Here is a 23,708-nt window from a genome sequence, read left to right as displayed (position 1 = left end):
CAAAGTGCTAGGATTACAGTCATGAGCCACCGTGCCTGGCCCATTGTTTACATTTTTTTAATGGAGACAAGATCTCACTATTTTGCCCAGCCTGGTCTTAAACTACTGGCCTCAAGCGATCTTCCTGCCTGGGTCTCCCAAAGCAGCTAATTTTTCTATTATTATTATTTTTTTTTTTGGTAGAGATGGAATTTCACCATGTTGCCCAGGCTGGTCTTGAACTCCTAAGCACAAGCGATCCACCCGCCTCGGCCTCCCAGAGTGCTGGGATTACAGGCATGAGACACCGTGCCTGGCCCCATTTTTTAAAAATTACAGGCTGGGCGAGGTGGCTCATGCCTGTAATCCCAGCACTTTGGGAGGCCGAAGCGGGTGGATCATGAGGTCAGGCATTTGAGACCAGCCTGGGCAACATAGTGAAACTTCGTCTCTACTAAAAATACAAAAAATTATCCAGGCATGGTGGCGGGCGCCTGTAATCCCAGCTTCTTGGGAGGCTGAGGCAGGAGAATTGCTTGAACCTGGGAGGCGGAGGTTGCAGTGAGCCAAGATCGCACCATTGCCCTCCAACCTGGGTGACAATGCGAGACTCCATCTCAAGAAAAAAATTACAGTGTTCTTCTGTCACTTTTTTTTAAAAAGTTTAGAAATTTTCATTACAAAAGACTAACCAAAAATACCCTGCCTTAGAATGCAAGTACATGTGCCTGGAAGTATTAGTCCCTGACACCTGTGTATAAGTTAGGTCTGCAGGTTTCCTGTGTGTCAGGAAATACATGAATCAGGGGACGGTCACGTGGTAATAAACATGGCTTCCTAAGCAGTTGCCTCAGGGGAGTGGGCATGGTAGACAAGTCTTGATAAATTTGTCTTTACAAGCAGATAAACTGCCTTTATAGGCCAGGCTGATAGCAGTTTACATTCGGACACACCCAGACACTGGGGCACTGGTCCCATGGGAGCCATGGATAACTGACCTCCAACTCTACCAGCTGGGACTCTGCCCCCAGTAGTGCTACGCTCTGAGTAAGAATCCCTGCCAGCCAGGGACCCTGCTTCTGCGGAATCTGACCACAGCTTCTCAGAGCCCAGAGCGGATGTAGCCCCAGGAAGGTGGGATACACGGGGATCTCAGGTGAGAACAACTCAGGTCCCGTTCCAGAGCTGGCCATAGAGCAGCGATTGGAGCCCTGTACCCTTCAGGACCCCAGGGCCCTTTCCTCCTCCTGGGGCATGGCAGCCTCTTGACCTTTGCTCATCTGCAGTTATGCCACTTTGGGCCCTAGAAGCTGCAGAAAGGGAGGCTGGGGCATGGCTCTGGAGTGCCACTCACTGGCTGGCAGTGAGGAGCCAGGAGACTGGCATTCCCAGCACCAAAGTCCTATTGATCTTTGCCCTTGCCCCTCCCTGGGAGCCTTGGCCCTCCTCCTGCCTTCATTCTTCTCTGCTGGCCTCTCCTGTTCTCTGTCTCCTCACTTCCCTCGATGGCCCTGCTCTGAACTGGTGGTTTTTCCCAGCTCCTTGCCCAGACCAATCCTTCCATGCTGTCTTCAAGCCCTGCTTCCTGCACATCTCCCAGCCCAGACGGGGAGAACCCACGTAAGAAGGTCCACTGGGCTTCTGGGTGGAGGAGGACATCATCCACAGACTCAGAGTCCAAGTCCCACCCGGACTCCTCCAAGATACCCAGGTCCCGGAGACCCAGCCGCCTGACAGTGAAGTATGACCGGGGCCAGGTCCAGCGCTGGCTGGAGATGGAGCAATGGGTGGATGCTCAAGTTCAGGAGCTCTTCCAGGTGGGTAGCACAGCGGAGAGTGGGAGGAGATAGGGGGCCTGGGGCCCACCCAGGGCACTGAGACCTTCACAGGAGCTGGAGGGCTGATGTGAGGTGCTTCCGTGAAGAGAAAGCTTTTGTAACTGCTGAAAGAAAGAAGCATCGGTTTGAAGTGCAGAAGTCTGCCTCCCTCTAGGCTTGGCTGTGCCTCTAATGCTCTTTGTGATCTGGAAAAGGTCTTTTAACATCCCTAATCTATAATAGGGCTGTTAGTGCCTGTTATATCTCCTTTATAGGACTTTCTGAGGCTCAAGCGAGACTATAGAAGGGAAAATGCTTGGTCACACTATTTTTCAAAATTTTATATCTTTTTTTTTTTTTTTTTTTTGAGACGGAGTCTTGCTCTGTCGCCCAGGCTGGAGTGCAGTGGCGCAATCTCAGCTCACTGCAAGCTCCGCCTCCCGGATTCACGCCATTCTCCTGCCTCAGCCTCTCCGAGTAGCTGGGACTACAGGCGCCCGCCACCACGCCCGGCTAATTTTTTTTTTTGTATTTTTAGTAGAGACGGGGTTTCACCGTGGTCTCGATCTCCTGACCTCGTGATCCGCCCGCCTCGGCCTCCCAAAGTGCTGGGATTACAAGCGTGAGCCACCATGCCCGGCGAATTTTTTATCTTTATTTACTCCCATCCTCAATGCACATACATGTCCAGAGCTACATTTTGTTTTCTTTTCTTTCTTTCTTTTTTTTTTTTTTTTGTTTGTTTTTGAGACAAAGTCTTGCCCTGTTGCACAGGCTGGAATGCAGTAGTGCAATCTCAGCTCACTGCTCTGCCTGCTGGATTCAAGCCATCCTCCCACTTCAGCCTCCTGAGTAGCTGGGACTACAGGTGCGCAGCACCACGCCTGGCAAATTTTTTTGTAGAGACAGCTTTTCACCATGTTGCCCAGGCTGGTCTTGAACTCCTGTGCTCAAACAGTCTGCCTGCCTCGGCCTCTCAAAGTGCTGGGATTACAGGTGTGCACCACCATGCCCAGCCTAGAGCTACATTTTCCAATTCTGTAGCCATCAGCCATGTGTAGCTGTTTGACTTTAAATGAGTTATAATTAAATAAAATTATTCAGTTCCCCAGTCACATGGGCCACATTTCTTTTTTCTTTTTCTTTTTTTCTTTCTTTCTTTCTTTTTTTTTTTTTTTTGAGACCAAGTCTTACTCTGTCACCCAGCCTGGAGTACAATGGCGTGATCTTGGCTCACTGCAACCTCTGCCTCCCAAGTTCAAGCAATTCTCCTGCCTCAGCCTCCCGAGTAGCTGGGATTACAGGCATGCACCACCGTGCCTGACTAATTTTGTATTTTTAGTAGAGATGGGGTTTCTCCATGTTGGTCAGGCTGGTCTCGAACTCCCAACCTCAGGTGATCCGGCCACCTCAGCCTCCCAAAGTGCTGGGATTACAGGCGTGAGCCACCACGCCCAGCCAACATGGGCCACATTTCAAGTGTTAAATAGCCCCATGTGGCTAGTGACTACTATTTTGTCAGCACAAATATAGAACATTTTCGTTATCTCAGAATGGACAGTGCAGAACTAGAATGTTAAGAGTAACCAAAGTTGAGTGCTAATACCAGGACCTAAGCAATCTTTGACCCTGGCTCTGACTAACACTCTTCAACCCCACTCTGGGAAAAGGACAGATCTTGGTCCGTGGTCACTGGAAATGGCACTTTCTTACTTACATACCTTCAAACCTGGATTCTAGAGAGGTAACAACTGCTGTTCCAGCAATAAGAATAACATTCTGAACACTTAACTACATGCTAGGCACAATGCCAGGCACTGGCATGCATTCTTTCATTTAATCCTCCCCACAACTCCATTAAACAGGTTCTGTTTTTCTTTTTTTATAGAGATGAGATCTTGCTATGTTGCCCAGGTTGGTCTTGAACTCCTGGGCTCGAACGATCCTCCAATCTTGGCTTCTCAAAGTGCTGGGATTATAGGTGTGAGCCACCATGCCTGGCCAGCAGGTACTGCTTTACAGCTGAGGGAATGGAGGTTTACAGATGTTGAGTAACTTGCCCAAGGTCACACAACTAGAAAGCCTTGGGACCAGGTGTGGAGCCTGGCCATTTATTTGAGCAGCCAATGGTTTTCCACACCTGAAATACTTAAGAAAAAAAACAGATACCCCGGCTCCTCCTCAACTGAATTTAAATCTACTACAGTGGAGTGCAGATACTGGGCATTTTTTATAAGCTCCACAATTGGTTCTAATGTGTGGCTTGGCTAAGAACCACAGGCCAAGCTAGCCAGGAGTTCAAAATATGTTGTCCTTGTTTCTCTTTCTTGTTGACTCAGATCCTATCTTTTTGGGGCAGCAGGGCCCTATAATTCCTGTGGGTAAGGGTTATCAGCAGTCCTAGGGTTGCAGGTGGTGAAGAATGATTGATGTGACCCAGTCTATCTCAAAACTAACTGGGTCATGTGTCAGTTTGGTCAAGGTGTTGACCAAAGATGCAGCATCCCAAGCATCTACCTCCCAAGCCCACTCACTGAGGGTGGGGAGACCCCTTGGAGCTGGGAGGCAAACTATCTTGGCCTGTGTCTGCTCTGACCTTGCAGGACATATCCACTACTCTTCCCTAATTCCAGCACTCTCCACTGGATCAGTTTCAATTTCAGATTGTTTATTGTGCACTTGCATACAGTCTCAAATTTCTGACACTCCAGGGCAAATCCTTCCAGGCATCAAAGAAAGACAGTAGCTAAAGAACCTTGTTTTGCAAGATGAAAGTGGAGGGCTGGAGGCTGTACAGTAATAAGCCTGTAACACAGAAAGCAAGACATGTGGGAGGAGCGCTCCCAGGCAATGACTGGAATAAAATGCCTGGCCTGTGACTGCCATGGTAATTGTCCAAAGGTGCCAGGTGGCAGTTTCTCTCCCAATCCCTGCTCTTTTCAGCAGGAAGCAGTCAAGTGGCTGGGGAAGCCCCAGGTGGTTGGTCATCTTGGGCAGAGGTCAAGACAGCACAGTCTCCAGCCTTACTCTGCTCCATTCCAGTTTATGGAGAGCCCCTGCCCCCCCACCAGGGCTCTACCCCAGACACCCACCTTAGACAGCAGCAGTGGGAAAGCATATAAGGATGCAACACTTTACTTGTTTAGTATCTTGGGACCAATCTTCCTTTGTTGGAGGGCCCTACCTCTTCTCCCTGGATGTGCAGCCTGGTGTGGGGTCTTCGGAGGAAACAAGTCTGGGGACGCAGACTTGGGGTCCTAGAGCTCCTGTTGTCTGGAGGTAGAGCATGATTTGCCTTCTAAGTAGGGACTTAAACACGCATGAGTTTCTTCTATTTTATGGAGACCCTTGCCCAACATGCACCCCTTTTGTTACCATCATCTCTATTTCTTTTCTTTTCTTTTTTTTTTTTTTTTTTTGAGACAGAGTTTCACTCTCGTTGCCCAGGCTGGAATACAATGGCACGAACTCGGCTCACTGCAACCTCCGCCTCCCAGGTTCAAGTGATTCTCCTACCTCAGCTTTTCAAGTAGCTGGGATTACAGGCGCCCACCACCACACCTGGCTAATTTTTTGTATTTTTAGTAGAGATGGGGTTTCACCATGTTGGCCAGTCTGGTCTCAAACTACTGACTTCAGGTGACCCACCCGCCTCAGCCTCCCAAAGTGCTGGGATTACAGGAATGAGCCACCGCGCCTGGCCTGGCATCCCCCATTTCTTGTCACTTTAGAGCCAAACTCCTTAAAGGACTTGTCCACACTCACAGCCTTATTTACTTTTTCCCTGCCTGTCATCAGTCAATCCACTGGAATCCGGCTTCTGTTTCCACCACTCTGTTGAGAGCTCCGGCCAAGGTCACCAGTCACTGCCTTGGGGGTAAATCTAATGTTCACATTAGCAAGGGACACTGTTGACCATCCCAGAGTTTTGAAACATTCCTTTCCTGTAGCTTCCTTTTTGATATAGTAACATTTTTAAATTAATAATTCTATTAAGCTTTTGACTTAAAAAAAGTATTGTCAGCTGGGCGCAGTGGCTCATGCCTATAATCCCAGCACTTTGGGAGGCTGAGGTGGGCAAATTGCCTGAGTCTAAGAGTTCGAGATTAGCATAGGTAATATGGTGAAACCCTGTCCAAAAAAATACAAACAATTAGCAGGGTGTGGTGGTGTGTGCCCGTGGTCCCAACCACTTTGGAGGCTGAGGTGGGAGGATTGCTTCAGCCTGGGAGGTCAAGGCTGCAGTGAGCCATGATCGTGCCACTACACTCCAGCCTGGGTGATAAAGCAAGACCCTATCTCAAAAAAAAAAAAAAAAAGTATTGTCAATGTATGTGTGAAACAAACATTTGTGTTTAACTTGATTGCCTCTATAAGAAAAGGAAAGAAAATTGTTGGTTCATCTGAGCCTTATTTCATTGCTGGTCTCCCTAGTGGAGAGGTCAGGAGTAAGGGCCCTGGGTATGGAGAGGAGGTAAGAAAGGGAGTCAAATCAGGCAGCAGCTTCCAGGAAACCACCCTATGTGACATAGAGTCACACGTTTCACACTTGTTCATCTCAGTAGGGGTTGTTTTATATACCTACTTATGTTCTGAGAGTTCAAAAATTATTTGAGGGCAAGAGTATTTGGACTGTGATGTGAGCCCATATTCTCAACACCAGATTGCAGTAGTAGTCCTTTTTTTTTTTTTTTTTAATAGAGATGGAGTCTTGCTATGTTGTCCAGGCTCATCTTTAACTCCTGGGCTCAAGCAATCTTCCCACCTTGGCCTCCCAAAGTGCTGGGATTACAGGGGTGAGCCACTGCACCCAGTCTGCAGTGGCAGTCTTGTACTCAGTAATACACATACATTATATTCAATATATAGTCATGCCCTGCTTAACCACAGGGATACATTCTGTGAAATGCTACATTGTTAAGCAATTTCATCATTGTGCAAACATCATAGAGTGTATGTACACAAACCTAGATGGTATAGCCTACCACACATGTAGGCTATATGGTGTAGCTATTATTCCTGGGCTACAAACCTGTACAGCAGGTTACTGTACTGAATACTGTAGGCAGCTGTAATACAATGCTAAGTATTTATATATCTAAACATAGAAAAGGTATAGTAAAAATATGGTAGAAAAGATTTTAAATGGCACAACTATATAGGTCACTTAGTATGAACAGAGCTTGCAGGACTGGAAGTTGTTCTGGATGAGTCGGTGAGTGAATGGTGAGTGAATGTGAGGGCCTAGGACATTACTGTAGATTTTATAAACACTGTACACTTAGGCTGCACTAAATTCTTTTTTTCCTGCTGGGTACAGTGGCTCATAACTGTAATCCCAGCACTTGAGAGGCCGAGGCAGGAGGATTGCTTGAGCCCAGGAGTTCAGGACCAGCCTGGGCAACATAGTGGGACCCCACTCTACAAAAAAAATTTTTTTTAATTAGCCAGGGGCCAGGCGCAGTGGCTCATGCCTGTAATCCCAGCACTTTGGGAGGCCGAAGTGGACGGATCACCTGAGGTCAGGAGTTAGAGACCAGCCTGGCCAACATGGTAAAACCCCGTCTCTACTAAAAATACAAAATTAACCAGGCATGGTGGTGGCCACCTGTAATCCCAGCAACTTGGGAGGCTGAGGCAGGAGAATCGCTTGAACCCAGGAGACAGAGGTTGCAGTAAGCCAAGATTGCACCATTGCACTCCAGCCTGGGCGACAAGGGCAAAACTCTGTAAAAAAAAAAAAAAAAAAAAAAAATTAGCCGGATGTGGTGGTGTGCACCTGTAGTCCCAGCTACTTGAGAGGCTGAGGTAGGAGGATTGCTTGAGCCCAGGAGGTTGAGGCTGCGGTAAGCCATGATTGTGCTACTGCACTGCAGCCTGGGTGACAGAATGAGACCTTATCTCAAAAACAAAAACAAAAACAAAAAAACACTCCACAAAACAACAACAACAAACAAAAACAAAAAAACACTCCACAAAACAACAGTAACAACAAAATGTCTTTTTAAGTTTTAAAAAACTGGTCTTGAGGCCAGGCATGGTGGCTCACGCCTGTAATCCCAGCACTTTGGGAGGCCAAGGCAGGTGGATCATCTGAGGTTGGGAATTTGAGACCAGCCTGACCAACATGGCGAAACCCCGTCTCTACTAAAAAAATACAAAAATTAGCAGGACATGGTGGTAGGCACCTGTAATCCCAGCTTCTCGGGAGGCTGAGGCAGGAGAATCACTTGAACCCGGGAGGCAGAGTTTGCAGTGAGCTGAGATCACGCCATTGCACTCCAGCCTGGGCAACAAGAGTGAAACTCCATCACCCCCCAAAAAAAAAATCTGGTTCTGAACTCCTGACCTCAAGCGATCCTCCTGCCGTGGACTTTCAAAGTGTTGGGATCAGCGGGCCACGGTGGCTCACGCCTGTAATCCCAGCACTTTGGGAGGCCGAGGCGGGTGGATCACGAGGTCAGGAGATTGAGACCATCCTGGCTAACACGGTGAAACCACATCTGTACTAAAAAACAAAAAATTAGCCGGGCGTGGTGGCAGGCACCTGTAGTCCCAGCTACTCAGGAGGCTGAGGCAGGAGAATGGCGTGAACCTGGGAGGCAGAGCTTACGGTGAGCTGAGACTACACCACTGCACTCCAGCCTGGGCGACACAGTGAGACTCCGTCTCAAAAAAAAAAAAAAAAAAACAAATCAAAGTGTTGGGATTATAGGCATGAACCACCATAACCAGCTGCTACACTAAATTTATAAAAATATTTTTTTCTTTCTTTTCTTTCCTTTTTTTTTTTTTTTTTTTTGACAAGGTCTCACTATGTTTCCCAGGCTGGTCTCGAACTTCTGGGCTCAAGCAATCTGCCTGCCTTGACCTCCCAAAGTACTGGGATTACAGGCATGAGCCACTGTGCCCAGCCTATAATTTTTTTTTTTCTTTCTTCAGTAATAAGCTAACTTCAGATTACTGTAACTTTTTTACTTTATAAACTTCAATTTTTTTTTTTTTAAATAGAGATGGGGTCTGCCATGTTGCCCAGGCTGTTCTCGAACTCCTGGACTCAAGCAATCCTCCCACCTCAGCCTTCCAAAGTGCTGGGATTACAGGTGTGAGCCACCACACCCGGCCCTAAACTTTTTAATTTTTTAACTTTTTGACTGTTTTGTAATAACACTTAGTCTAAAACACAAACACATTTTACAGTTGTACAGAAATATTTTCTTTCTTTATATGCTTATTCTACAAGCTTTTTTTTTAGACAAGGTCTCACTTTGTTACCCAGGCTGGAGTGCAGTGGCACGAACATGGCTCACTGCAGCCTCGACCTCCTGGGTTCAAGTGATTCTTCTACCTCAGCCTCCCAAATAGCTGGGACTACAGGCGCACACGACCACGCCTGGCTAATTTTTGTATTTTTTGTAGAGATGGGGTTTCACCATGTTGACCAGGCTGGAGCTTTGTTCTATTTTTAAAATTTTTAATTTTTTTTAACTTTTTGAACTTTTTTTTTAACCGAATACATAAGCACATACATTAGCCTCAATAGGGTCAGGCTCATCAATATCACTATCTTCCACCTCCATTTCTTGTGCCACTGGAAGGTCTTTAGGGGCAATAACAGGCATGCAGCTGTCATCTCCAACAGTGCCTTCTTCTGGAATACCTCCTGAGGAATTTCCCTGTGACTGTTTTACAGTAACTTTTTTGTTTGTTTAGTGAGTAGAAGAACACCCTAAAATAATGATAAAAAGTATAGTAGACACATAAACTAATATAGTTATTTATTATCATTATATGTATTCTGTACTGTGCGTAATTGTATGTGCTATACATTTATACAACTGCAGTACAGTAGATTTGTTTACACCAGCATCACAAATATGTAACTAATGCCTTGCACTATGACATTATGACGGCTACAATGTCACAAGGCAATAGGAAATTTTCAGCTCCATCATTATAATCTCCTTTTTTTTTTTTTTTTTTTTTTTTTTTGAGACGGAGTCTCGCTCTGTCGCCCAGGCTGGAGTGCAGTGGCACAATCTCGGCTCACTGCAAGCTCCGCCTCCCGGGTTCACGCCATTCTCCTGCCTCAGCCTCTCCGAGTAGCTGGGACTACAGGCGCCCGCCACCACGCCCGGCGAATTTTTTTGTATTTTTAGTAGAGACGGGGTTTCACCGTGGTCTCGATCTCCTGACCTCGTGATCCGCCCGCCTCGGCCTCCCAAAGTGCTGGGATTACAAGCGTGAGCCACTGCGCCCGGCCTTTTTTTTTTTTTTTTGAGACAAAGTCTTGCTCCGTCACCCAGGCTGGAGTGCAGTGGTGTGATCTCAGTTCACTGCAACCTCCTCCTCCCAGGTTCAAGCGATTCTCCTACCTCAGCCTCCTGAGTAGCTGGGATTACAGGCACGGGTCACCACACTAGGCTTATTTTTGTATTTTTAGTAGAGACAGAGTTTCCTCATGTTAGCCAGGCTGGTCTCAAACTCCTGACCTCAGGTGATCCGCCCACCTTGGCCTCCCAAAGTGCTGGGATTACAGGTGTGAGCCACTGCTCCTGGCCTCCATTATTTTATTTTATTTTTTTTGAGATAGATTCTGGCCCTTTGACCCAGGCTGGAGTGCAGTGGCTTGATCTTGGCTCATTGCAACCTCCACCTCCTGGGCTCAAGCCAGCCTCCCACCTCAGCCTTCCAAGTAGCTGGGAGCACAGGCACAGGCCACCACACCTGGGTAATTTTTTCATTTTTTGTAGAGACGGGGTTTCATCATGTTTCCCTGGCTGGTCTCAAACTCCTGAGCTCAAGTGATCCACCCACCTTGGCCTCTGAAAGTGTTGGGATTACAGCCGGGCGCGGTGGCTCACGCTTGTAATCCCAGCACTTTGGGAGGCCGAGGCGGGCGGATCACGAGGTCAGGAGATCGAGACCACGGTGAAACTCCGTCTCTACTAAAAATACAAAAAATTAGCCGGGCGTGGTGGCGGGCGCCTGTAGTCCCAGCTACTCGGAGAGGCTGAGGCAGGAGAATGGCGTGAACCCGGGAGGCGGAGCTTGCAGTGAGCCGAGATTGTGCCACTGCACTCCAGCCTGGGCGACAGAGCGAGACTCCGTCTCAAAAAAAAAAAAAAAAAAAAAAAAAAAGAAAGTGTTGGGATTACAGGCGTGAGCCACCGAGCCCGACCCCATTATAACATTATGGGATTACCATTGTATATGTGGTTAGTTATTGACTGAAACATCGTTATGTGGCACATGACTATACATATATTGAATATCAAAAATGATATAATGATGGTTTGGGGGGCAAGACTGATACTTTTTTGTTTTTTATTATTATTTAATTTATGTGTGTGTGTGTGTGTGTGTGTGTGTGTGTGTGTGTGTAGAGATGAGGTCTCCCTATGTTGCCCAGACAGGTCTTGAACTCCTGAACTTAAGCAGTCCTCCCACCTCAGCCTCCCAAAGTGCTGGGATTACAGGCATAAGCCACTGCACCTGACCAAGACTGATACTTTTTTAAAGGCAAAGTTCTAATCATTAGAGTGGTTTTTGTTTGTTTGTTTGTTTGTTTTTGAGACAGAGCCTCGCTTTATCGCCCACGCTGGAGTGCAGTGGCACGATCTCGGCTCACCGCAACCTCCACCTCCCAGGTTTGACTGATTCTCCTGCCTCAGCCTCCCCAGTAGCTGGGGTTACAGGCGTGCACCACCACGCCCGGCTAATTTTTCTATTTTTAGTAGAGATGGGGTTTCACCACGGTGGCCAGTCTAGTCTCAAACCCCTGACCTCAGGTGATCCGCCTGCCTCAGCCTCCCAAAGTGCTGGGATTACAAGCATGAGCCACCATGCCCGGCCTAGAGTTTATCTTTATTATAATGCCCACCCGCACCCTCTGAGATTCCAGTTACAGATGTTAGACCACTTGATATCCATAGGTCATCAAAGTTATTTTCTTTTTTCTTTTTTATTTTTTATTTTATTTATTTATTTTTTTTGAGATGGAGTCTTGCTCTGTCGCCCAGGCTGGAGTGCAGTGGCACAATCTCAGCTCACTGCAAGCTCCGCCTCCCGGGTTCACGCCATTCTCCTGCCTCAGCCTCTCTGAGTAGCTGGGACTACAGGCGCCCGCCACCACGCCCGGCTAATTTTTTGTATTTTTAGTAGAGACGGGGTTTCACCGTGGTCTTGATCCCCTGACCTCGTGATCCGCCCCCCTCGGCCTCCCAAAGTGCTGGGATTACAAGCGTGAGCCACTGCGCCCGGCCTCATCAAAGTTATTTTCTATTCTGTCCTCCCCCACTACCCCGCCCACCCAGGTTTTTTTTTTAATCTGTGCTTCATTTTGGCTCATTTCATTTGCTGTATCTTCAACTGACCTTTTTTTCCCCACAGTGTTAAACATGCTGTTAATTCTATCCAGTAAAGTTTACATTTAAAACATGCAATTATTCTTCTCTAAGTGCTCCATTTGGTTTTGTTTGTTTGTTTTGAGACAGACTCTCACTCTGTCACCCAGGCTGGAGTAAAAAAGGTGTGATCTCAGCTCACTGCAACCTCTGCCTTCCTGGTTCAAGCAATTCTCCTGCCTTAGTCTCCTGAGTAGCTGGGATTACAGGCATGCCCACCATGTCTGGCTAATTTTTGTATTTTTAGTAGAGATGGGTTTTCACCATGTTAGCCAGGCTGGTCTCGAATCCCTGACCTCAGGTGATCCCCACCTCAGCCTCCGAAGTGCTAGGATTACAGGCGTGAGCCATGGTATCTGGCCTGGTTCTTTTTTTCTTCTTATTATTTTTAATGGAGAAGAGTTCTTGCTATGATGCCCAGGCTGGTCTCAAACTCCTGGCCTCAAGCACTCTCCTGTCTTAGCCCCCACCAAAGTGCTGAGATTAAGGCATGAACCACTGTGCCTGGCTGGTCCTTTTATTTATTTATTTATTTATTTATTTTTATTTTATTTTGAGACAGAGTCTTGCTCTGTCACTCTGGCTGGAGGGCAGTGGCATGATCTTGGCTCACTGCAACCTCCACCTCCCGGGTTCAAGCCATTCTGCTGCCTCAGCCTCCCGAGTAACTGGGATTACAGGTGCACGCCAGAACACCTGGCTAAATTTTTGTATTTTTAGTAGAGACGGGGGTTTCACCATGCTGGCCAGGCTGGTCTCAAACTCTCAAACTCCTGACCTCAAGTGAGCCACCCATTTCAGCCTCCCAGAGTGCTGGGATTATAGGCGTGAGTCACTGTACCTGGCCTGATTCTTTCTTTTATCTTCCATATCTCTCATTACTGTGTTTATGTTTTCCTTGTCCGCTAATTCTATCATTTATGTCTTTTCTGGGTCTGCTTTTTAAGTTTTTTAATCTAGGCCAGGCTCGGTGGCTCACGCCTGTAATCCCAACACTTTGGGAGGCTGAGGCGGGTGGATCACCTGAGGTCAGGAGTTAAGAGACCAGCCTGCTCGGCCAGGCGCGGTGGCTCACGCCTGTAATCCCAGCACTTTGGGAGGCCGAGGTGGGCGGATCACGAGGTCAGGAGATCGAGACCATCCTGGCTAACATGGTGAAACCCCGTCTCTACTAAAAATACAAAAAAATTAGCTGGGCAAGGTGGCGGGCGCCTGTAGTCCCAGCTACGCAGGAGGCTGAGGCAGGAGAATGGCGTGAACCCCAGGGGGCGGAGCCTGCAGTGAGCCGAGATCGCGCCACTGCACTCCAGCCTGGGTGAAAGAGCGAGACTCCGTCTCAAAAAAAAAAAAAAAAAAAAAGAGACCAGCCTGCTCAACATGGTAAAACCCCATCTCTACTAAAAATACAAAAACTAGCCAGGCGTGGTGGCACGCACCTATAATCTCAGCTACTTGGGAGGCTGAGGCAGGAGAATTGCTTGAACCTGGGAGGCAGAGGTTGCAGTAAGCCGAGATCGTGCCACTGCACTCCAGCCTGGGCAACAGAGTGAGGCTACATCTCAAAAAAAAAAGTTTTTAATCCAAAGTGAGAGGGAGAGCAGCAAGATTGTTAAGGGACAGAAGGAGCTTGGTCTGCTTTTATTGACTAATTTCCCTCTTGGTTATAGGTCACATTTTCCTGCTTCTTAGCATGACTAGTAATTTTTTATTAGAAACTAGACATTGTACATTTTATGTTGAGTGACTGAATTTTTAGTTTGGCTTTGTTCTAGTAGGTGGTTAAGTTACTTACGGTTCAGCTTGATCTGTCTGAGCTTGCTTTTAAGCTTTGCTAGGGTTAGTCTAGAGTAGCCCCCCCCTTTTTTTTTTTTTTTTTTCTGAGACTGTCTCGCTCTGTCGCCCAGGTTGGAGTGCAGTGGCGCAATCTCAGCTCACTGCAAGCTCCGCCTCCCAGGTTCATGCCATTCTCCTGCCTCAGCCTCCCGAGTGGCTGGGACTACAAGTGCCTGCCACCACGCCTGGTTAATTTTTTTGTATTTTTAGTAGAGACAGGGTTTCACCATGTTAGCCAGGATAGTCTCGATCTCCTGACCTCGTGATCCGCCCACCTCGGCCTCCCAAAGTGCTGGGATTACAGGCGTGAGCCACCGCGCCCGGCCTAGAGTAGTCTTTAATCTAGAGAATAATTTATCCCTCTAGTGAAGCCTGACCTTTGTTATTATTATTATTATTATCATTATTTTTTGAGACAGAGTCTTGTTCTGTTGCCCATGCTGGAGGGCAGTTATGTAATCAGGGCTCACTGCAACCTCAGCTTCCCAGGCTCAAGTGATGCTCTTGCCTTAGCTTCCCTCGTAGCTGGGACTACAGGAGCATGCCACCACACCTGGATAATTTTTAAACTTTTTTTGTAGAGACGGAGTCTCACTATGCTGCACAGGCTGGTCTCAAACTCCTGAGCTCAAGTGATCCTCCCCTGTCAGCCTTCTGAATTCTAGGATTATAGGCAGAAGCCACCATGCCCAGTAAGCATGACCCTTTTGAGGTCTGTACTGAACTCCTGCATGATCAACAATAACTGTCCACTCTGGTTGAAACTCAGTTTGTCTCTAAGTGCTGTGTGGGGTCTCGGAACTGTTTCCCTCTGTGCCTTCAGTGCCTCATAGTATCTGGTCTTGTGAAAATTTTACTCTATGAATGTGCATCTTAAGAGTTCAACAAAGATTCAAGAGAACCTTTATGCAAATTTCTGGAGGTCTCTTTCTGCATACCTCCTTCCTTCCCAGAACTTTGTCCAGCAACTTCCAGCCATCTCACCCCTCTTAAACTCTGATCTGTCATATCAATTTAGCAAGACCACTGTGCTCTGTTTGGGATCACTCTGCTCTGTGATTTGAAAGTTGCCTCCAGGAAGAAATCTGAGGCAATGGGAGTTTACCTCTTTTGTGTCCCTCATCTCTGGGATCACAGTCCCGAGTTACCTGTCATCCAATGTCTGAAAACATTGTTCATATATTTTGTCTAGTTTTCTAGTGACTTAAATTGTGAGAATAAACTTCATCATGACCAGAAGCATAAATATTTCATTAACTTGGCCTTCAGGTCTCAGATTAGAGTTCACTGCCTAGGAAGCCTTCCTGAACCCCAGGCTTGGTTAAGTTCCCCTCCCATGTGCTGCCATAGTATCTCATCAGGGTGCCTATCATGCTGTATTGTTTTCTGTCTTTTTTTTTTTTTTTTTTTTTTTTGAGACAGAGTCTCACTCTGTTGCCCAGGCTGGAGTTCAGTGGTGCGACCTTGGCTCACTGCAATCTCAGCCTCCCGAGTTCAAGCGATTCTCCAGCCTCAGCCTCCCAAGTAGATGGGATTAAAGGTGCCCGCCACCACGCCCAGCTAATTTTTTTGTATTTTTAGTAGAGAAAGGGTTTCACCATATTGGCAAGTCTGGTTTCGAATTCTTGACCTCAAGTGATCTGCCCGCCTAAGCCTCCCAAAGTGCTAGGATTACAGGCATGAGCCACTGCGCCTGGGCTCACCCTGTATGTTAACTGCCATTTCACTTGTCTGTATCCTTCAATAAATTATAGGCTTTTCAAGGCCAGGGTCCTCCTCTCTGTCTTGCTGTATGTATCATCAGGATGCTTAGTACATAGGATGCACTCAATAACAAGGCAGAAGCCAGGCCTGGCCCTGTCTCTACAAAGAAATACAAAAATTTGCCAGGTGTGGTGGAGCATGCCTGTAGTCACAGCTACTCAGGAGGCTGAAGCAGGAGGTTTTCTTGAGCCCAAGGAGCTTCAGGCTGCAGTGAGCTATGATCGCACCAATACACTCCAGTCTGGGTGACAGAGTGACACCGTGACACCTTGAATCAAAAAAAATGAATAAAAATAAATAAATGCTGAGTAGATGACCTAGAGATCAAGGAAGCAAAGGGGAAAATCTAGATCTTAAGGTGAAAGGGCTAACTTAGGCACTATTTATTTTTAAAAAGGTATGGAAGGACCAAAATAGTTAAAGTGGTTATCCACTGGCAATGGGAGCAGTGAGAAGGTAGGTGAGGTTTCTTTTTCATTTTCTTTTACTTATTTTCTTTCTTTTCTCTTCTTTCTTCTTCTTTTTTTTTTTTTTTTTTTACAAAAACAACTTTATTGAAGTATAATTGACATAGCATTAAATTTGCACTTTTTCTTTTTTTTTGAGATGGAGTCTCCCTCTGTCACCCAGGCTGGAGTGCAATGGAGAGATCTCAGCTCACTGCAACCTCCGCCTCCCGGGTTCAAGCAATTCTCCTGCCTCAGCCTCCCGAGTAGCTGGGATTACAGCCGCAAACAACCATGCCCAGGTAATTTTTGTATTTTTTTGTAGAGATGGGGTTTCACCATGTTGGCTAGGCTAGTCTCAAACTCCCGATCTCAGGTGATCCACCTGCCTCGGCCTCCCAAAATGCTGGGATTACAGGTGTGAACCACCCCACCTGACCTTAAATTTGCCTCTTTAAGTGTGCATTTGGACGTGTTTTGCCATACGTAACTACCACCCTAATCAAGATAAAGAACATTTCTATCATCCAAAAAGTTCCCCAAGTAGCACTTACCTTTAAACAAATTATATAACTTAATTACTTTTCTTTTTTTTTTTTTTTGAGACAGAGTCTCGCTCTGTCTCCCAGGTTGGAAGCTCCGCCTCCCGGGTTCACGCCATTCTCCTCCTGCCTCAGCCTCCTGAGTAGCTGGGACTACAGGCACCCACCACCAGGCCCGGCTAATTTTTTTGTATTTTTTTTTTAGTAGAGACGGGGTTTCACCGTGTTATCTAGGATGGTCTCGATCTCCTGATCTCGTGATCTACCTGCCTCGGCCTCCCAAAGTGCTGGGATTACAGGTGTGAGCCACCGCACCCGGCCTATATAACTTAATTACTTATTATGTCTTTTTTTATTATGTCTCCTTGACTGCCACCATGATATAGACTTTTTGAGGCAGGATCTTTGTTTTGCTCACTGAAGTTCCCAAGTTCACAATGCCAGGTAAATAATAGGCACTGGGCATGTATGTTGAATAAATTCCAAAGGATTTCATCAGATGTGAAAGGTGAAATTCTCGGTCAGGCGCAGTGGTTCACACCTGTAATCCCGGCACTTTGGGAGGCTAAGGTGGGCAGATCACTTGAGGTCAGGAGTTCAAGACCAGCCTGGTCAATATGGTGAAACCTCATCTCTACTAAAAATACAAAACTTAGCCGTCATGGTGGCAGGTGCCTGTAATCCCAGCTATTCAGGAGGCTGAGGTAAGAGAATTGCTTGAACCCGGGAGGTGGAGGTTGCAGTGAGCCGAGATCAAGCCACTGCACTCCAGCCTGGGCAACAGAGACTCCATCTCAAAGAAAAAAAAAAATTTATGGCCAGGCACGGTGGCTCACACTTGTAATCCCAGCACTTTGGGAGGCCGAAGCGGGTGGATCACAAGGTCAGGAGATCGAGACCAGGCTGGCTAACACGGTGAAACCCTGTCTCTACTAAAAATACAAAAATTAGCTGGGCATGGTGGCGGGCGCCTGTAATCCCAGCTACTCGGGAGGCTGAGACAGGAGAATCACTTGAACCCAGGAGGCGGAGGTCGCAGTGAGTTGAGATCGCACCACTGCACTTCAGCCTGGGCAACAGAGAAAGACTCCGTCTCAAAAAATAATAATAAATAAATAAATAAATTAATTAATTAAATAAAAATACGAAAATTAGCCAGGCCCAGTGGTGGACTCCTGTAGTCCCAGCTACTCAGGAGGCTGAGGCATTGAGAATCACTTGAACCTGGGATGGGGCAGTTGTGGTGAGCTGAGATTGTGCCACTGCCCTCCAGCCTGGGCAACAGAGTAAGACTCTGCCTCAAAAAAAAAAAAAAAAAAAAAATGAAATTCTCAAACCAGTGAAAAATTGTAAACGTGAATATAAAATATGTATCCAAGTCAGTATGGGAAGAACTTGTTAAGCATTTAAAAAAAAAAGGCCGGGTGCAGTGGCTCACACCTGTAATCCCAGCACTTTGGGAGGCCAAGGCGGGCGGATCATGAGGTCAGGAGATCGAGACCATCCTGGCTAATATGGTGAAACCCCGTCTCTACTAAAAATAAAAAAAAATTAGCTGGGTGTGGTGGCGGGCGCTTGTAGTCCCAACTACTCGGGAGGCTGACGCAGAAGAATTGCATGAACCCGGGAGACGGAGCTTGCAGTGAGCCAAGATCGCTCCACTGCACTCCAGCCTGGGCGACAGAGCACGACGTGGGTGGATTGCTTGAGCTCAGGAGTTAGAGACCAGCCTGGGCAACACGGTGAAACCACATCTGTACCACAAATATAAAAATCAGCTGGGCGTGGTGGTGCACATCTGTGGTCCTAGCTACTCAGGAAGCTGAGGCGGGAGGATTGCTGGAGCCCGAGAAGTTGAAGCTGCAGTGAGCCGTGATCGCACCACTGCACTCCAGCCTGGGTGACAGAGCGAGACCCTGTCTGAAAAAAAAAAAAGTGCCGGGCACAGTGGCTCATGCCTGTAATCCCAGCACTTTGGGAGGCCAAGGCAGGCAGATCACCTGAGGTCGGGAGTTCGAGACCAGCCTGACCAACATGGAGAAACCCCGTCTCTACTAAAAATACAAAATTAGCCGGGCATGGTGGCGCATGCCTGTAATCCCAGCTGCTCAGGAGGCTGAGGCAAGAGAATTGCTTGAACCCGGGAGGCACAGGTTGCGGAGAGCCGAGATCATGCCATTGCACTCCAGCCTGGGCAACAAGAGCAACACTCCATCTCAAAAAAAAAAAAAAAAAAAAAAAAAAAAATAGCAATACACACCGGAAAATACCATTAGATTCAACTATATAAACACATACATGTATTTCCCCAACAGCACCGCTCCAGCACAATAGCTATTTCCATCATATGTGGAATCTAGGGTTAATCTGAATTCAATAAATTAAAGAGTTCTTAAATCAGTAAGAAAAAAACTGAAAATCTCAACAGAAAAATGGATAACATATCAGTTCTTGAAGTGTGGTCTGGTGACCCATGGAGGTTCCCAAGAACTCTTTCAGAGGTTCTGTGATTATTTTCATAATAATGGTAAAATTTTTTTTTTTTTGAGAAAGAGAGTCTTGCTTTGTTGCCCAGGCTGGAGTGCAGTGGCGCAATATTGGCTCACTTCCCGAGTTCAAGCCATTCTCCTGCCTCAGCCTCCCAAGTAGCTGGGATTACAGGTGCACGGCACCATACCTGGCTAATTTTTGTATTTTTAGTAGAGATAGAGGTTTCAACAAGTTGGCCAGGCTGGTCTCGAACTCCTGACCTCAAGTGATCCATCTGCCTCAGCCTCGCGCCTGGCCAATGCTAAGATTTTGTTTGCCTTTTTCGGTATGTTGACATTTGTGCTGATAATGCAAAAGCAACAGTGGCCCTTCACATGAATCAAAAAGGTGGCACTAAATTGTACTAGTAGTCGTCTTCTTCACTACTACATCGTTTTCACTTAAGAAAGTCCTCTTCATCTGTAAAATGGGTAAATGAAAAGATAACAGAAAGAATGTCCTTGTTCAAGCAGTAAAATATTAATTTTATTAATTATATTTGAGCTCATGTCCTTTTTTAATAGGCCTGTTTTTTAGAGCAGTTTTAGGTTCACAGACAAATTGAGCATAAGGTAAAAGATATTTCCCATATCTCCCTGCCCCCACATATGTATAGCTTCCCCCAATATCCCCCACCCAGCAGCAAGGTTATATATTATTTGTTACAATCAATGAATTTACATTGACACATCATTATCAACCAAAGTCCATGGTTTAAATTAGGCTTCACTGTTGGTGTTGTACATTCTATGGTTTTGGACAAATGTGCATGACACGTATCCACCGTTATAGTGTCATACAGAAGAGTTTCACTGTCCTGAGAATCCCCTGTGGTCTACTTGTCCCTCCTCCCTCTTACCCCTGTGGCAATCACTGATCTTTTTACTATCGCCATACTTTTTCCAGCAGGTCTTACTGTTGGGATCATAGAGCATTTAGGTTGGCTTCTTCATTTTTTTTTTTTGAGACAGGGTCTCTACCTTTTTGCTCAGGCTAGACTCCTTGGGACTATACAGGTGCATGCTACTGTGACTGGCTTCAAACTGGCTTATTTAACTGTCATATGCATTTTAGGTTCCTCCATGACTCTTCCTGGCTTGATAGCTCATTCATTTTTGCAGTGAATAATATTCCATTCTCTGGACATACCAGTTTGTTTATCCATTCACCTACTGAAGACTATCTTAGTTGCTTCCACGTTTTGGCAATTATGAATAAAGCTGCTATAGATCATCTGTGTGCATGTGGTTTTTTTTGTTTTTTTTTTTTTTGAGACAGAGTCTCGCTCTGTCGCCCAGGCTAGAGTGCAGTGGCGCCAGCTTGGCTCACTGCAAGCTCCGCCTCCCAGGTTCACACCATTCTTCTGCCTCAGCCTCCCGAGTAGCTGGGACTACAGGCACCCACCACCACGCCCGGCTAATTTTTTGTATTTTTAGTAGAGACGGGGTTTCACCGTGTTAGCCAGGATGGTCTCAATCTCCTGACCTCGTGATCAGCCCGCCTCAGCCTCCCAAAGTACTGGGATTACAGGCGTGAGCCACCGCGCCCAGTCATCTGTGTGCAGGTTTTTGTGTGAATGTGTTTTCATCTCATTCGGGTAAATACCAAGGGAGTGCAATTAATGGACTGCATGGTAAGAGTGTGTTTAGGGCTGGGCATGGTGGCTCACGCCTGTAATCCCAGTGCTTTGGGAGGCAGAGGCGGGAGGATCACTTCAGACCAGGAGTTTGAGACCAGCCTGGACAACATATTGAGACTTCTGTCTCTACAAAAAAATAAAAAATTAGCTGGGTGTGGTGGTGTGCACCTGTGGTCCCAGCTACTTGGGAGGATCCCTTGAGCCTGGGAGGTCAAGGCTGCAGTGAGCATTGATCATGCCATTGCACTCCAGCCTGGGTGACAGAGCAATACTTTGTCTCAAAGAAAAAAAAAAGTTTAGTTTTGTAAGAAACCACCAAAATGTCTTCCAAAGTAACCATACCATTTTGCATTCCCACCAGCAATGAATGACATGAATGAATGAATGTTTTAATTTGCAATTCCCTAATGACATATGATGTTGAGCATCTTTTTATACACTCACTTTTCATCTATATATCTTATTTAGTGGGGTGTCTGTTCATATCTTTTGTCCATTTTTCAATTGTGTTGTTCATCTTCTTCTTGTAATTTAATTTTTTTGACAGTCTTGTTCTGTCACCCAGGCTGGAGTGCAGTGTTTGCGATCCATTCTCTACAACTTCTGCCTTCCGGGTTCAATCGATTCTCCTGCCTCAGCTCCCGGAGTAGCTGGGATTACGGGTATGCGCAACCACACCCAGCTAATTTTTGTATATTCAGTAGAGACGGGGTTTCACCATGTTGGCCAGGCTGGTCTCGAACTCCTGACCTCAAATGATACACCCGCCTCGGCCTCCCAAAGTGCTGAGATTACAGGCATGAGCCACTGTGGCCAGCTTTTGTTTTGTTTTGAGACAGAGACTTGCCCAGGCAGGCTGGAGTGCAGTGGCACGATCTTTGCTCACTGCAACCTCCACCTCCTGGTTGAAGCAATTCTCCTGCCTCAGCCTCCCGAATAGCTGGGATTACAGGTATGTGCCACCAGGCTCAGCTACTTTTTGCATTTTTATTTTTATTTATTTATTTTTTTTTTTTTTTGAGACGGAGTCTCGCTCTGTCGCCCAGGCTGGAGTGCAGTGGCGCGATCTCGGCTTACTGCAAGCTCCGCCTCCCGGGTTCACGCCATTCTCCTGCCTCAGCCTCTCCGAGTAGCTGGGACTACAGGCGCCCGCCACCACGCCCGGCTAATTTTTTTTGTATTTTTAGTAGAGACGGGGTTTCACCGTGGTCTCGATCTCCTGACCTCGTGATCCGCCCGCCTCGGCCTCCCAAAGTGCTGGGATTACAAGCGTGAGCCACCGCGCCCGGCTACTTTTTGCATTTTTAGTAGAGACAGGATTCGCCACGTTGGCCAGGCTGCTCTCGAACTCCTGACCTCAAATAATCCACCCACCTCAGCCTCCCAAAGTGCTGGGATTACAGGCGTGAGCCACTGTGCCTGGTCAATAATTCTTTGTATTTTTTGGGTAACAGTCCGTTATCAGATGTCTTTAACTTTTTTATTATTTTTTTTGCGACGAAGTCTCCCTCTGTCACCCAGGATGGAGTACAGTGGCACGATCTCGGCTCACTGCAACCTCTGCCTCCCAGGTTCCGGGTTCAAGTGATTCTCCTGCCTCAGCCTCCCAAGTAGCTGGGATTATAGGCGTCTATCACCATGCCTGGCTAATTTTTGTATTTTTAGTAGAGACAGGATTTCACCATGTTGGCCAGGCTGGTCTTGAACTCCTGGCCTCAGGTGATCTGCCTGCCTCGGCCTCCCGAAGTGCTGGGATTACAGGCATGAACTACTGCACCCGGCCAAAATATAGTATATGTTTAGTAAATTACTGTTGAATGGAAAACTGAATGGGTGTTCTGAGTGAGGAGAAAGTCTAACCATGGGAAATTGGAGAGAGATGGGTTGAGTCCCTGACAGTAACCTTCATTCCAGCACCGGCTGGTCAGGCCCCTCTGAGACCCATGTGATTTCCAAATAGGATCAAGCAACCCCTTCTGAGCCTGAGATTGACCTGGAAGCTCTCATGGATCTATCCACAGAGGAGCAGAAGACTCAGCTGGAGGTAGGATGGGGGCTAGAAGCTGGCCTTGGGTCAGTGGGAACCCAGAAACCCAGGTTCTGCCTCCTTTGGTGGAGTGGAGAGAACCAATCCAGAGGGGAGAATTCTTGGGAGATTGGTGGGGACTTGCGGAAAAGTGCTGTGACTTGGGGCCCTCTCTGTGTTCTCTCCGATCTAGGCCATTCTCGGGAACTGTCCCCGCCCCACAGAGGTAAGGGATGTTCTGCTGGTCTGGGGTAAGGGGAGGCCCAATGGGGGAGGCAGCTAATGAGTAGTATTTGAAGGGAAGGTTTGGCTGTGGGTCCTTCTCCCTTCTCTGGGGAGTGAGGGGCAGGGGAAGATTAGGGAGGGCAGGGTGGGGGGTGAATTGTGACCCCAAGCCTTGGTCTCACTCCTCTTTCTCCCTCAGGCTTTTATCTCTGAGCTGCTCAGTCAACTCAAGAAACTCCGGAGACTCAGCAGGCCTCAGAAATAAGCCTGAGAGACCATCTTTAGCAGCCTCAGCACTGCCAGGCCTGCCCTGAAACTCCAGATCTGGCTAAGAGGGAAATAGCTCCTTGGGACACAAACAAGAAATGTGGACAAGGAGGGACATTTGCATACTCCTACTGTCTGTGCGGTCACAGCTAGTTTCTGGGCTCTCTGGGAGAGAGCTGGCTGTTGTCCAGTGCCTTCCTTGGCAGCCACGTGGATAAAACCTTTAGGAGCCCCA

The 23,708-nt window shown here is 47.1% G+C and overlaps 1 protein-coding gene across 2 annotated transcripts in view; it reads left to right on the top strand.

Moving 5' to 3' along the window:
• Positions 1 to 23,708, top strand: part of PPP1R14D (protein phosphatase 1 regulatory inhibitor subunit 14D) — a 37,908-nt gene extending 14,200 nt beyond the window's left edge. The window contains exons 1-5 of one of the 2 annotated variants that reach the window (XM_063639161.1): positions 799 to 1,135; positions 1,518 to 1,796; positions 22,916 to 22,999; positions 23,175 to 23,207; positions 23,406 to 23,708. In XM_063639161.1, coding sequence (XP_063495231.1) covers positions 1,542 to 1,796; positions 22,916 to 22,999; positions 23,175 to 23,207; positions 23,406 to 23,471 — 438 coding nt within the window. In that variant the 5' untranslated portion in view covers positions 799 to 1,135; positions 1,518 to 1,541 and the 3' untranslated portion in view covers positions 23,472 to 23,708. Of the gene's footprint in view, positions 1 to 798; positions 1,136 to 1,517; positions 1,797 to 22,915; positions 23,000 to 23,174; positions 23,208 to 23,405 lie in introns of those variants that run through there. The other variant, XM_055278794.2, reaches the window with a different exon arrangement.

The sequence above is a fragment of the Symphalangus syndactylus genome, chromosome 5, assembly GCF_028878055.3.
Source record: "Symphalangus syndactylus isolate Jambi chromosome 5, NHGRI_mSymSyn1-v2.1_pri, whole genome shotgun sequence".
NCBI lineage: Eukaryota > Metazoa > Chordata > Mammalia > Primates > Hylobatidae > Symphalangus > Symphalangus syndactylus.
Note: the sequence above shows the minus strand (reverse complement) of the source record. Positions and strands in the feature narration are given on the sequence as shown.